General features: G+C 43.6%; 1 protein-coding gene across 1 annotated transcript in view; it reads left to right on the top strand.

The window, feature by feature from the left end:
* Nucleotides 1-10,818: 10,818 nt before the first annotated feature.
* The window catches only part of CNOT10 (CCR4-NOT transcription complex subunit 10), a 32,063-nt gene continuing 28,880 nt past the window's right edge, over nucleotides 10,819-14,001 (top strand). Inside the window, exon 1 of the mRNA XM_071561156.1 lies at nucleotides 10,819-11,015. Coding sequence (XP_071417257.1) covers nucleotides 10,997-11,015 — 19 coding nt within the window. The 5' untranslated portion in view covers nucleotides 10,819-10,996. The remainder of the gene's footprint in view (nucleotides 11,016-14,001) is intronic.

Consider the following 14,001-nt stretch of genomic DNA (forward strand, 5'->3'; position numbering starts at 1 on the left):
ATGATTGCCCTCCAGAAAAATTTAATGAAGAATTTTTAATTAACAAAATATAATAGCGCATAAGATAATGCTTCTTATAATCATTTGTGAAATAGAATCACTTATACTATAGAATATGACACTCTGATAAAATTTGTTCAGCCTAGAAACTTTTTCGGTGACTTTACATAGTGATTTAACTTCAAACCTTGCTGCACTTAAGTTTGTAAGTCCATTCCTGACGTTCCTAGTGGGGTAGAATAACAGTGTCAGAATGTATGTGGATTCCAGTCTTTTTCCCTATACAGTGTTATCAAACAGTGCAAGAACTGAAGGACCAAACAGTGCCTTCTTTAATGGGACCAACGGCTTGTCAAAATCAGTACAAAACATGGAAACACTATAATTTGAAAAAAATAAAATAAAATTCCTCTCCCATTTCTCATCTAGTACAATATGTTGGGATGGGTTGGCCTTATTATGCATTTAGGAAATGCTTCCAGTGAGCTGTCCAAAGTGAAACCAAGTTCAATTGATTTGCCTCTGTGCTACGCCAGCTTTGTATGTATTGAAAGCATTGGAGCTCTGTTAGGAATAAAATTCAAATGAAATAGAAATAATTCATACATTCTGTTTCTTGCTGACATAGTGACAAGTACTTTCTCTTTGATTTTATTATTCCTTTGCACTAGCCAATATAAAACTTTCGCTAGCATTTCACAACACTTAACAGATTATAAATAGTTGCCTGACTCCATTACTGCTTATGCACTTAGTAACAACATAAAGCAGACTGCGATGGCCACTCTTCAGCTACATACTGGCATAGCTCCAGCTGCATAGCTGTTGACTTGAGGATTTAGATACAAACTTAAAGTTAAGCCCATGCTTAACTACTTTGTAAATCTGTGTCTCTGCTTCATTGCTCTTACTCTGAAACACAATCTATGAGATTTAGCTCATTCGGACATATGAATGAATGTTCATGTATTTCTATATGCTCTTTGTTCCCAAGACCATGGTGGATACACTCTTGTTTGAAGCTTGAAGGAAAGACTTTCCACTGTGACTTCCAGAGTGGTGTGAGCTGTGTGTACTCGGGGTGTGATGTGTGTCTGTTCTCAAAGGCCATGTATGGGCTTCCCATCTAACGAAAACTTCTGTAAGCAGCTAGGCTGCATTTCAGAATAAAACCTCTGGGAATCTGCTCCAAAACTCATGCTTTTTGCAGCAGCTGTAAATTAAGGCCTCTTTTTTGTGGCTTTTAATTTAAATTACTTACAGATATCAATAACTTGATAAACATTTTAAAATTGTATTTAAAAACATTTACAGCAAAATACTACATCAATAATAATAGCAAAGATTCAAAAAGTGAGTTTTATAAGAGCTATTTTATAGCCTGATATTGTAATCTCATATACACAACAAAAGTTACTACATAAAAAAAAGTATAATCAAATTATAAGTGTAGGCAGTGGCTTTCATAAACAGTGTAAGTTCTTCTAATACTTAATAAACTAAGAGATTTTACTCGAAGTGTATTTCTGTGATTTATGTGCATTCTTCCCCAAAACAGCATGCAGCTATAATAAGGTTTAGTTGGGCACTTATGCATGACCAAATTAATGAGTGTGATGTTTGACTGTCTAGAGAGCTGTGGATATATATAAACAAAAAGTTTTATACCTTCTTTAATTATCCTACTAAATCAGGAGTTAAGTAACAATATTAGCATATATTACAGTAAAAACCCCCACATTTGAAGCACAGATTTTCTTAAAGTTTATTTCCTAACAATTTTGACAGCATGCCCATGTATCTCTTCATATTTTAGTATTTGCTAGATGTACTGCAGTTTCCCCTGGCATATGTGTCCTGTAAGGCAAGGGACAACAGAATCAAGAAATAAACATCTGACCTCATCACAAATCCAATTAACTCTGACAAGGGCTAGTAAAGTCAAGTGAATAACAGAGCACTGCTGTCTGGAAGCAGCTTTGTAGACAGTAGGACACCAGCTGGACAAAGCAGAAGTACTTCAGGCAGATGAATTTTGTGCATCCACTAAGACCATCTTATACCCTGGCGAGGTCACAGCACTGTAGCATTTTCGAGTGTCACATCTCATCTCTTCACTGTCTCTAAGCGGCAGAGAGGAGGGAAGCATTCCCCTCACAGAATGTAAAGTATTTGCTAATGTCATTACAAGGTAATGCAGTGAAGCAGAAACTGTGGTTAACATGGCACAGCCTCTCCTCAGCCACCACCATGCTGGGTTGTGATAAACCTACAGTAGGTTGCAGTGCAACAATCCTTGGGCAGAAATTCTGGTGGTTGTCTAATCCCAGGACCTATGCATGTTAAAAGTAATGCTCCTTTTTTAGATCTTGACACATGTAGTTAAATGGAACCGAAGATGGCTTTGCTGGTCTGCTGCATTCATTCATGCCTGAGACTCGAAAATGGGGGTGAATTTCTCATCTTGAGTATAGCAAGTCAATCTAGTGGCATTCCTTTGGCAAAGTTAATTTGGATTTATCTTGAGAGGAGAATCCATTCCCTGATCTTCTAACTGGAAATTGAAATTCTTCACTGCTTGTTTCCACAAAGGAAATACGTACTCCATTTACTTTATGTAATTCAGATAACACTGTATTACACTCGGAAATTCTACAGTTTGGTTTCTCTTCTTGCTCTAATCTATTTCACAATCATGCAGCATCCCTACGTAAAATGCTCACTTTCCATTTACATTGGAGTAATGGAAGATATTTTAGACCCATCAAGTATTACACAATATTCAGTATTATTACTGTTAATTGTCAGAATTATTTGCAGCTCCTAATAACCTACTCTTCTAGTTGTCAGAGCACTCAGATGTGTAGCTCCTCAGCTTTAACATGGGCACTAAAACTGAAACAAATGGCTATCCTCAGCTTTGGGATGGAGGAAAGAATGTTTCTTTGGGAAATAACATGAGGATTGGGGTTTGCTCATATCTCACAGCTAGGTTGCAGCTGACTAGCACTGGAAATTTCCCAGGACTTTATTAATATTTCTATTTAATTGCAACTGACGTTATATTAACTTCAGCAACATTTTCCAAAGGGAGATTTCTCAGGTTTTTGGATTTCTGGTCTAGAAACCAGACACAAATACACAGTGACTCAGTGGTTAGGTTATTAAATTATTAGATTTAGAGCAGGAAGCTGAAACTATTTCCCCTCTCCTAATTCTGCATGTTTGTATGCACTGCATCTTTTGAATCTTTTCCCCCTGCAACTTGAAGGGATATTTGTTCTCACATAGAGGCTGAAAAAAAATAAAGAAAACAACTTCAAAAATCTGCCTGTTTTCTAGTTAATCTTAGTTTTGGTCCCATCTCTCCTGACACTGAGAAATTAACATTGGGTGAAATGGGTAAATTTACTTTTAAGTGTCAGGATGGTCTCTGAATCAGGAGATGGAGCAAGGAAGTAATAATGTGCAAGATTGCTTCTACAGAAAATTAAAAATGAAACTTACCATCATGCTTCTACGTTTTTCTAACTGCATTGAAACTTGGTCTTTTTGCTACAGCTTTGGACAGAAATAGAATTCAGCAAATGGATATATGCTGTAGATGCAGCAGAGGCATATGCTGACATCCGACTACCATATGTCAGTCCTCAGTGATTCTCAAGCTCCTGAGACGTGTTTTGTTCTTTAAATAGCTTTCCATCTTTTTAACATTTTGGAACACATTGGCTATTTTCATTATGCTTTTTTCTCTTTCCTTTGAAGCTGCACGGGTTTATGACTGACTTAGATTAGGCAGAAAGAACTGATAGAAGGAAACTAAAATAGCTTTCAGAGATTACTACTACAGTCAAATAAATTTGGAACTTCAAGAGTCAACATGAACTATTGAAATAAAATAAAGTCTACATTAATCTCTATAAATAAAGAAAACATACGGATTGGAATTTTTGTCCTGGATTCATCCAGGATCATATACAGTATTTTATTCCTAGTATCTAATATGGCAAGTTAAAATTTAATAAAAAAACCCAAACAACAAAAACTTTTGTGTTTAATTATGTATCATTAAAAGCTGAGATTTTGACTTGGAGATTGTGTTGAGTCAGAACCTCACAGACTCACACAGAGAACAGTGGTCACTGTCAGCAGAGAATTTCCTGTCGGTTTTCACTACACACAAACAAATTTGATATTTTCATATGATCTGCAGCTGTGCTGCATGAAGGCATTTGGGTGCAAGTTTTACAGAGGCCAACAATTTAGGCAAGTAATACATAAACAGACTTCTGGTCTCTTGAAAAACAACTCCATCACAATAGTAGTAGAAAACTGGTACAGAATATATTCTTTGACTTTTGCAACATCTCATGTAGTGTTTATCAGTGAAATAATTTGTATCTTTAGTGAAAAAAGAATTGCTTTATATATTGCAAGAGGGAAATCATCTCTTTCTGAATGTCTGGAGAGATGCTGAGAATAATAACTACCATAAACAAGTCATTAGTAAGAATTTACTTTTCCAATTTGAAGATTACTCCTGCCTGGAGACATAATGTCTCAATAAAGTCCAGCCTCCTAGCTGTTGCAAACCAAAGAGATCAAGTGTTAGACTTTCCGACAAAGTGTACATATCAGCTTAGGCCAGCACAGGAAGAATTCTTAAGACTGTGCTGAAAGAACCAACATTTCCTCATAGCCTCTGACTTGACACAGGTACATTTGCTTTCTGTTTCAGCATCTCAGAAAGGGTCACAGCTCTGCAGTGTAGAAAAGCATAAAGTAGTGCTTGACACATTGGACATAAACACATATGTCAGGCAGACATCCTCCTCTTATGAATAAATCAATTCCTGCTTGCACTAAAAGGCACTGATGTAATCACAAAATGGTTTAGAGGCCTTTTGCTCTGAACTGTGTAACACTGGAAGTTTTGCTGCTCTGCAAGTTATGGATTGGGCCTTAGTACACCTCTGTTGAAATGAAGGCCCTTCTGACAAGGTGAGTAAATGGAAAACAAAAGTCCATAAGCTTTGGGCTGGCCTTCTCCACGGAAAAGTAAACAACCCAAAATGTGTGGTGATATGAGGATAGTTCTCCCACAACTCTTTGGTTTCCAGAGTAATTGCAGGTGGGTGCGCAGATTTCTCCAAGATGACACTTGAAAGGAAAAGTTACAAAGATGAGTATTTTGTTTTTTATCCTAGGAAAGCTTTACATGGCACAATTTGGGTGTTCTCTGGACTTAAACCCATTAGCAGAAAAAGATAATGGTGCTATTATGAGAGCCAAATGGAGGGACAACACATAACAATATCATACACAAGCAAAATCAGAGCAGAACTAGAATGAGGGAAGGGGGATGTAGATGATGGCCTGAAGGAGTCATTTATCATATACTATAATGTGAGGATAAGAAGAGCACCTCTTTTGGGATATTATGGCATTGTTCCTCTAAATCCCTTATGTTCCACTGTTGTCTGTGTTTCTTAGTGCTACTGCCTTGTTCTCAGGAGTTTTGCATCTGCTTGTTCTTGTTCCACATCTCAATACTGGTGCAGTCCTGTCTGTCTAAACTTGTCTCCCAGGCTTGGCATCTCTATTTGACTGTGAGCAAAGCTGTCAGAGTGGTAAACACTGTCAGAAAAATAGTCTTTTCTTTTAACATGTGCAAGCAAGGGGTAAGAAGGCCTTACTCAAGGTATTTTCCTGGCACTGCTATTGTGGCTGCAAGAAGAAGGCTATTGTTCCTTCCCCTGCACCACCAAGCAATGCATGTTCCAGCATCAGAGTGAATAGCAGGATCTGAAATAAGTAAAAGTGTCACTCAGAAACTGCAGGGATGAGCAAAGTCCTTCTGCCTATGAAGTTTTCATGTAGACAGTGGAGGCTGGTGTTAAATGTATCTGCATTAGACAGGTGAAAGGGGAACTTGATGCTTCTTAGAAGTCCTGTGGTTGAGGAATTTTCGTGAGATAGCTTTATTTCAGGGGATTTCAAAGTGGGTGATAGAGATGTGTGGTACTGGACCAGTTTCCACCTGATGCAAAATAATTTCTGTATGAGGATATGCTGGGCATGTGAGGAACCTCAGCTCCTGCTGTTTACACTTGTCAGTCCACTCCTGCTGTTCTGAGTGACTTGCTAAAGTAAACACAGACTATGCTGGTTTATTCACTGCACACAGACAGAACAAAAACTCCCAAGAGCTTGTGATGCACCATAATTTTTCAGGAAAATATAGCTCTCTGAAAGCAAAAATACTGAATTTAAATGAGATTCACAGCAGTATGTTTTATTGACTTTGAGAGACAGATTCTGAAAAAGAGGCTTGCCAGGCTGAGACTAATAGCTACATTCGGCAAACTTACACTGGGTTACATTGTAAATAAGAATTCCATTGGCCCACTGGAGAAGAACCTGGGGTGCTGGTCACCAGCTGGCTGAACATGAGCCAGCAGCGTGCCCAGGTGGTCAGGAAGCCCAGTGGCATCCTGGCCTGTATCAGAAACAACGTGGCCAGCAGGACCAGTGCAGTGACCATCCTCAGCACTGGCCAGTCCTGTGTTCAGTTCTGGGCCCCTCACTACAAGAAAGACATTGACATGCCGGAGTAGGTCCAGAGAAGGCCACAAGGCGGGTGAAGGGTCTGGAGCACAAGTGCTGTGAGGAGCAGCTGAGGGAGCTGGGGGTGTTCAGCCTGGAGAAAAGGAGGCTCGGGGTGACCTTTTCGCTCTCTACAACTGCCTGAAAGGAGGTTGTAGCCAGGTGGGGGTCGGCCTCTTCTCCCAGTGACAGGACAAGAGGAAACATCCTCAAACTGCACCAGGGGAGGTTTAGGTGGGACATTGGGAAGAATTTTTTTAACTGAAAGGGTGGTTAATCAATGGAACAAGTTGGTGGAGCCACTGTCCCTGGAAGTGTTTAAGAAGCGACTGGATGTAACACCAGTGCTTATGGTTTCGTTGGCATGGTGGTGTCCTGGCAGAGGTTGGGCTCGGTGATCTTGGAGATCCTTTCCAACCTTAGTGACTGTGATTCTGTCACCTGTAGGGGGAAGAGAGCATTTAAACATGCCTTGCTTTATTGTATAGTGCCACCTAGGGGGGAAAGGCTTTTAAACTTTACAGTGGCAAAGGAGAGGGACCTCTGTGAATAACAGAGAAAGTATTTCTTACAATTTGTCTTTTGGAATATACTAGGGAAACAAAGTGCTGCTGAGATTTCTGTACTGTGGAATCTGGCAAAAGAATTGTAACTTTCACAGTTCCCTCCGGAGCTGGCCATACTTCTCTCTCTTCCATAGTCTGGCAGTGACTGGGGGTGTGGCAAATCCTGATTTTCTCCTCTATTAGCCAAGTCTTGCTCATATGATCAGTAGAGAGGTTATTTACATCTCATCTACTGCTGCAAGACCAGGCAGGAGATTGCTGTATTGCTGCCTTTGAGTCTCCAGGAACTTAAAATAGAGCCTTGAAAAGTTTGCACTGGGAGGCCAAAAGCAGAGAGGAAATCCTGGCCTACTTCTGCTAAATGTAGGCTGCTGAAGGAAAGTACTGCACAAGGCAGGAATGAGATGCTGGGACTACTCTCTGTCTGGAAACAGTTTTGTTTTATTCCCCCTGAAACTTTCCCCTCTCCCCTTGCATATTACAAATTACAGTTGGCTCCTTTGGGCTTCTTGTAATTTAGCCTAGAAATGGGAAAGGAAACCTAGAAAAATCACTGTACTGTGTTTGTTTTCTTCAAAATGAGTTTTGGGTTAAAAGCCTAAATTGTGGTAATTTCTTTCCTGAAAAAACAAAACTCCAGGAGAGGTAATATTTCAGAAGTGTCTGGGTTTTTTTCGCCCCACAATTTTTTATTCTCTCAAATGGTATTTGATTCTATTCTGTACCTTCCACAGCAGATGGTGTGCCTGCCTCCCTAAGAGACCCCAGGCAGAATGCAAATTAGACGTCCATGTAGGCAAGGAACCCTCTCCCCTGTCCTTAGAGGTAGGGGGTGATGCTACCACAACATTCTTGAAGGAAAAATGTCAACATTTTGGATTGCATGACTGTATGTTTGAACTGCAGCAAAGGGCAGGTGTCTCTTCTCTTCCTTCAGTACCCTCCACACTCATAAGCAATTAAGATTTGATTATTAATAAGAAGAGGGGAAATATCTGATTTTATATGCATTAAGTTCCTTTATATAATCATTTATACTGAAAAACAAGAAAAAAAAGGCCAGCTGCCAAAATTGCTTTGTCTGTCCCTTAGAAATGGGAAAAAAATAAGTTATTTTGGAACTGCAAGCTACAAACATGGCAAAATGATGCTGGAAGATGTAACAAAGCTTCCTGTAAGTACCCCTCAGGCAAACAAGTCCTGCAGGAAAATCCTGGCAAGATGGATAAAGCAAGCTTTTACAACTGTCCTCTAGATGTCATGATGTAGAAAAAGAGGAGCAGCTGGATACCAGGACTGCCACACTTGAAGCTAAATGAGCTTTGACAGTATTGTAGGAGAAAAACTACAGTAGGGAATGGTAAATTTGCCGTGGTGCCCATCCTGCTCCGGAACAACCAGGCTGCTGCTCAGGTACCACTGGCAGTAAACACTGTACCAAGCCCAGGGGAGAGGGACAGGCACATCCACATCAGGCCCACACTGGGAATTCTGGCTCTGTCATTCAGGGTGAATTTTTGGTGACTTTCTTGTTTTGATAAGAGTCAGAGAGAGTGTGCAGCTACACTCCTAGCACAATGCTTTTGCCTTTTTAGGTTCTGCCTCCTACCAAAGCAGCACAGTTTCTACATACATATCTACCTATAAATAAAATGGCAACATAAATAAATAATTACACTAGTAAATATATACACATTAGGAGGACTTGCTATTACAACTTTACTTGCAGATATTCTCTAATAGAGACAGGGCCTAATGGTCTTGTCCAACAGCTGTTTCTTACAAAAGAAGATAAAACAAATCAGAGACTTGGAATAAGACACTCAAGCGTAAGGATTGCATGATTCTTTCATACATACGTGTCTAACAGTCTGGAGATCAGAGTTCAGTGAAGAGGAGTGGGAGAAGTGGTGATAATAGACATTATTAAACAATCTCGAATATTCAGAAATTCAGTTTCAAATAGAAAGAATTATCTTGCTCTTCAAATTGCTGGAATAACCTTTTCAGAATCTTTTGTTTTACAGGGCCTGGCTCATTAAAGTTGTGATGGTTTAAAGGTGTTCAGAGCTGGTGTGTCATAAAGTGTGTTTCTTTCTTTCCAACTCTATCCCTCTGTTAAAGGAAGCATCACCTACCCTTACCAACAAACCTTACCTCTCTGAGGCAAACCTTTCTCTCATGGGCAAGAGCCATCCCAGAGGCGCAGTGTGTGTGATAGGCCAGTCTGCCTTGACAGACATTGTCTGGGGAAAACAAGGCCAAAATCATACAATGTAAAACTTGTTAATCAGAACTAGGTATATCTCTACACTTGCTGTCACAAGTAGAAAACCAAGCTGATATTTAACAGGAAGAAATGGAGAAGAGAGGGAGAAAGTCTTGGAGAAATAATACAAGAAAGTGTCCCCATGTTAAGAGATGACAAAATTGTGGAAGCAGTGTCAATGCTGTGACACAGAGCAAGCACACAGAGGTGCAGGGTGATGGTGGTGGCAATTGAGGGTAATTGTCCCTGTGTCTCAAGAGCTCCAAAGGATAGAGGCACAAGGAGCCTTTTGGTGCCCGAGAGGGGACACCCCTGGGGTGCTTTCTACCCTCAGCCCACCTCCCATTGTATATATAACTATGGGGGTTAAAAAAAGAGAGCCCTGTCTGGCTCCTCTGCACTCATCCACAGAGTCCCTGCCCAAAAGTCTAATGAAAATGTGGCTGCTGAGCCTACAAACACACATCTCAGCACAGGTGAATGCTTAAATACCATAGATAGATGTCATCATAGAATCAGTTGGGTCATAAAAGACCTCTGAGATCATCCAGTCCAACCTGTAACTGAACACACCTTGTCAACTACACCACAGCACCAAGTGCCACGTCCAGGCTTTCCTGAACACCTCCAGGGATGGTGACTCCACCACCTGGAGCAGCAGCCTGTTACCAGTGCTTAACCACCCTTTCAGTGAAAAAAATCTTCCTAATGTGCAAGCTGAACCTCTCTAGTGCAACTTGAGGCTTTGTTCTGCCACTGCCATTTATACCAGGCCTCCTACTTTAATGACAAAGCTAATGACAACCACAACAAATGCTGTTTGGGGTCTTCAGTCTGATAAGGAGCTGCTTTGTCCCGCAGCCCAGCACGGAATTCCAGGGACACTCCAAACTGGCTGCTCCGGTGGGGACCAGAGACTGGGTCAGGTTGGAAGAGACCTGGTCCAGCCTCCCTGCTCAGGCAGGGGATCCCAGAGCGCAGGGTTGTGTACAGTGAGGGACACTCCACAACCTCTCCGGGCAACCCGTTCCAGCGCACCCGCACAGGACAGAAGTTCTTCCTCATGTTCAGGTGGAACTGCTGTGCATCAGTTTCTGCCCGTGGCCTCTTGTCCTGTTGGCACCACGGAGCAGAGTCGGGATGCATCGCTCGGCACGGTGCCTTTCCACGCTCACACACACCGGAGAGGCTTTGGCCCGTCTGGGCTGAGCGGAGGGGCCGAGCGGGGGCACTGCGCCGGGGGCTCCGCCGGAGCTCCGCCCGCCGACATGGCGGCCCCGCCCTCGCCACTCCACCCCCCCGGCGTGACGTCACATCCGCGGTGTCCCGGTAACGGCCGGACGTGGCGGGCGCGCCGGGAACCCGGAAGTGGCGGCGGATCGGGGCGGGCGGCGGGGCGGGCCCGGCGGCGGCAAAGTAGTTCCGGGGGACGCGGCCGGGTGTCGGCGGTGGAGGTGGTTGCAGTCGGTCAGCGCTTGTGGCCGTAGCGCGGGGGAACTCTCAGCAACTACCGGCGTGCTCGGGCTGCGCGGTGGCGCTCGGAGCGGAAGCGGCGATGGCGGCGGACAAGGCGGGTGAGTGCGGGGGGCGCGGCACCGCCGGGCCCGGTCAGCCCGGGCGGAAGGATACGCGACCGCGCTGAGCGTGGTGAGACACGGCCGCAGGGCCTGCTGTGTGCTGTGCTCCTCCGCCGGGCAAGTAGTGCCCCGTGCCCGGCGGCCGCGGGTCCGGGCCCGTGTGGCACCGGCAGGGACACCGGCAGGGCCCGCTGCGGACGGGCCCTTGCCCTCGGAAGGCCGCGCTGGGCTGTTTTTCCTCCTGGCCTGGAAGGGCTCGCCGGGAGCGCCCTGTGGACGGACCGGCGGGGAGGGGGGAGGCTCACAGGGCTTCATAACCCCTGCAGAAGTGGAGCTTGTGGGTTAATTTGTTAAACTGGGGCATGCAGAAGGTGCGAGGGAGATTATAACTCGCGGTGATGCTGCTGGAGCTCAGGCCGATTCCCCCGGGGATGCTGCTTTGGTTTCAGGGCGCGAGTGGGTCTGCTCTGAACGCGGCCGTGAAAAGGCACTCCAGAGAGAAATCACCGAGACTAAAAAATAAGTCGCCATCTGGTAAACAGGCAATAAATCCCAAATGCAGTTGCCGTGTAACACCCCAGCACTGATAAGCTCCTGCTCGTCCATCTGCCATAAGATTCCCCATCATCCCCCCAAGTCTTCCTTGCAGGAAAGCTCCTTCCCTCAGATGGCACTTCGGGGGAAGAAGAGGGCGATGGGCAGGAAAATCTTAACGACAGAATTGCACAATTGTACTTAATAGAATCGTAGAATATCCTGAGTTGGAAATGACCCACAAGGACCATCCTGGCCCTGCATGGGACAGTCCCAAGAATCACACCATGCACGTTGCCCAGACACTTCCTGACCTCTGCCAGGCTTGGTGCTGTGACACTTCCCTGGGGAGCCTGTTCCCGTGCCCACCCGCCCTCTGGGGGAAAAACCTTTTCCTGATACCCAAACTAAGCCTCCCCAATACAGCTTCATGCCATTCCCTTGGGTCCTATCACTGGTCACTTGTGTTCTTTGGGGAGTTTTCAGTAGGTTTTGTGCGATGGGAGTGTTATTTAAAATTACCTTAAGCATTTTCTATTTTGGATGCTAAATACAAAATGCCTCAGTATCTGGAAAATAATTATGGGGAAAATTAGTATACTGTATTGAGTGATGTTTACTAAATTATCAAGTGTTTTTATAAGAATTGTAAGTAATTCCTAAACTACAAGGGAAAAAAATTGGCATTAGTTTTTCAGTATTTTTGGTGGTTGTTCTTTGAAGTGTTGAAGGAACTTTTCAGTTGTGCTTTATTAAAAGTACATGCCCAAATGACTCAGAAGTGTGAGCTATAGCAAGATATTCTACATGCTGTGCTTCTTCATAGCAGCGAGCTACAATTAGCTTTCCACTGAGAAGTGTTCACTTCTTATTGCATGGCACTAAAGCAGCCTGTTATACCTACACTGGTAGTGATGGGCATCATACAGAAGGTAAAATGTAAGTCGTGGTGCCACAAACTGTTGTTATAAAGGCTGGCTACTGGCTGGTCTTCATGCCCTTCAAAATGCTTTTAGAGCAAGAGTCATGTGATAGATTCCTCACCTTTCAAGAAAGAGATTCTCCTCCTGTCTGTAGAGTTTGGAAATAAAAAATAATTCCAGAGATGCTCTCTTGTTCAACAGCACAGTTCATGGAAGATGTAATTTACAGGGCGTAGGAACAAGAGAGCTCAGGAACAGCAGTCCTTGGAGAAACGGAGAGCAGGTATGAGAAGGATAATGATTGCAGTCACTCTCAGGTGTCTTCAGGTATGTGTATGTGGGAGATGTGCCTTCTTGTTACTTTGATGCTATTGTGGCAGCAAGGCCATGAGGAGAGCAATCTCCCTTTCCAGGTGGCAGCCTCATGCTTCTCCTTGTTCTGCTCTCAGAGCCAGCTTTCCCGAAGTTCTGCTGCCCACCATGATGTGACTTCTCCAGCAGGAGCAGCTGCCTGCTGGTGCAAAGCAAACCAGCCTCCGTGACATAGTGTTTCTGCTTCTCAGCCCCAGGAACAGTAGCTGGGAAGATAATTCCCTGGCTGGATTCTTTAACTTCCAGCTCAGTGCAGCAGCTTCCTCCAGATCAAAATCTGAGCAGTTGATTTTGACATCCTTTTCCAGGTTGCCCCTTCTGCCCCTCATCATGAGCCTGACAAGTTTAGTTTTGGAGTTGCTCTGTATTCATGAAGGTTAGACAAATGGAAAGTTAGACAAATGTTAATACAATTTACAGAGATAGATCAAGTCCTGTCCTGGTGAACATCTGTGCTGTTCTGGATGTTCCAGCTGATACCTGTAGCTACGGTATGGGTAGGAGCGTGTTGGAGGTGACTGGTGTGCCACCTGTTACCCACACCACGTGCTGCTGCAAGGATGCCAGAGGGCTCTGGATCAGAGCCAGCAAGTGGCATGCTGTATGTTTTCCCACTTGTTGCACTTTCAGATGCCTCAAGGAAAATGGAAGTAAACAGTTTTATTTGCAAGCACTGGAATGGCTATTTGCAGCCAACAGCAGTTCTTTCCCCCACCCCTCATTTAGGCAGAATTGCTGGATTCTGTCCACTGTCTTGTGCCAGCTTTCAGGTGATTTGTGTTGGAGGGATCTCTTGCTAATAAAGATCAGCTGAAGCTAAACAAGTGTCAGTATAACACTGGACTGGAATGACCGTTAAGTCTTCCACGGGTTTCAGTGTGTTTGGACAGAAAGGGTAGAGAACAGCTAAAGTGTTTTTTTCAAAGGACAAAGCTATGCTGTCAACTATGTCAGCTGGACTTTAGTTTTATTTTCTCAGTTCAGGTTTCACAAACCTGCTTTGTGTACTGAGTCGTAGCAGGCGTGGCTGACAGCCATAAAACTTACTTTATAGGAGAAGGGACAGCTCTTTTTTTCCTTAAAGTAGGTGGGGTTTTTTAACATACCAGCTCACTCAGAGACAGTGAAATATGAAGACCTGTCCTAATTTTTCC

Source organism: Pithys albifrons, chromosome 7, assembly GCF_047495875.1.
Source record: "Pithys albifrons albifrons isolate INPA30051 chromosome 7, PitAlb_v1, whole genome shotgun sequence".
In the NCBI taxonomy this organism is placed as follows: Eukaryota; Metazoa; Chordata; class Aves; order Passeriformes; family Thamnophilidae; genus Pithys; species Pithys albifrons.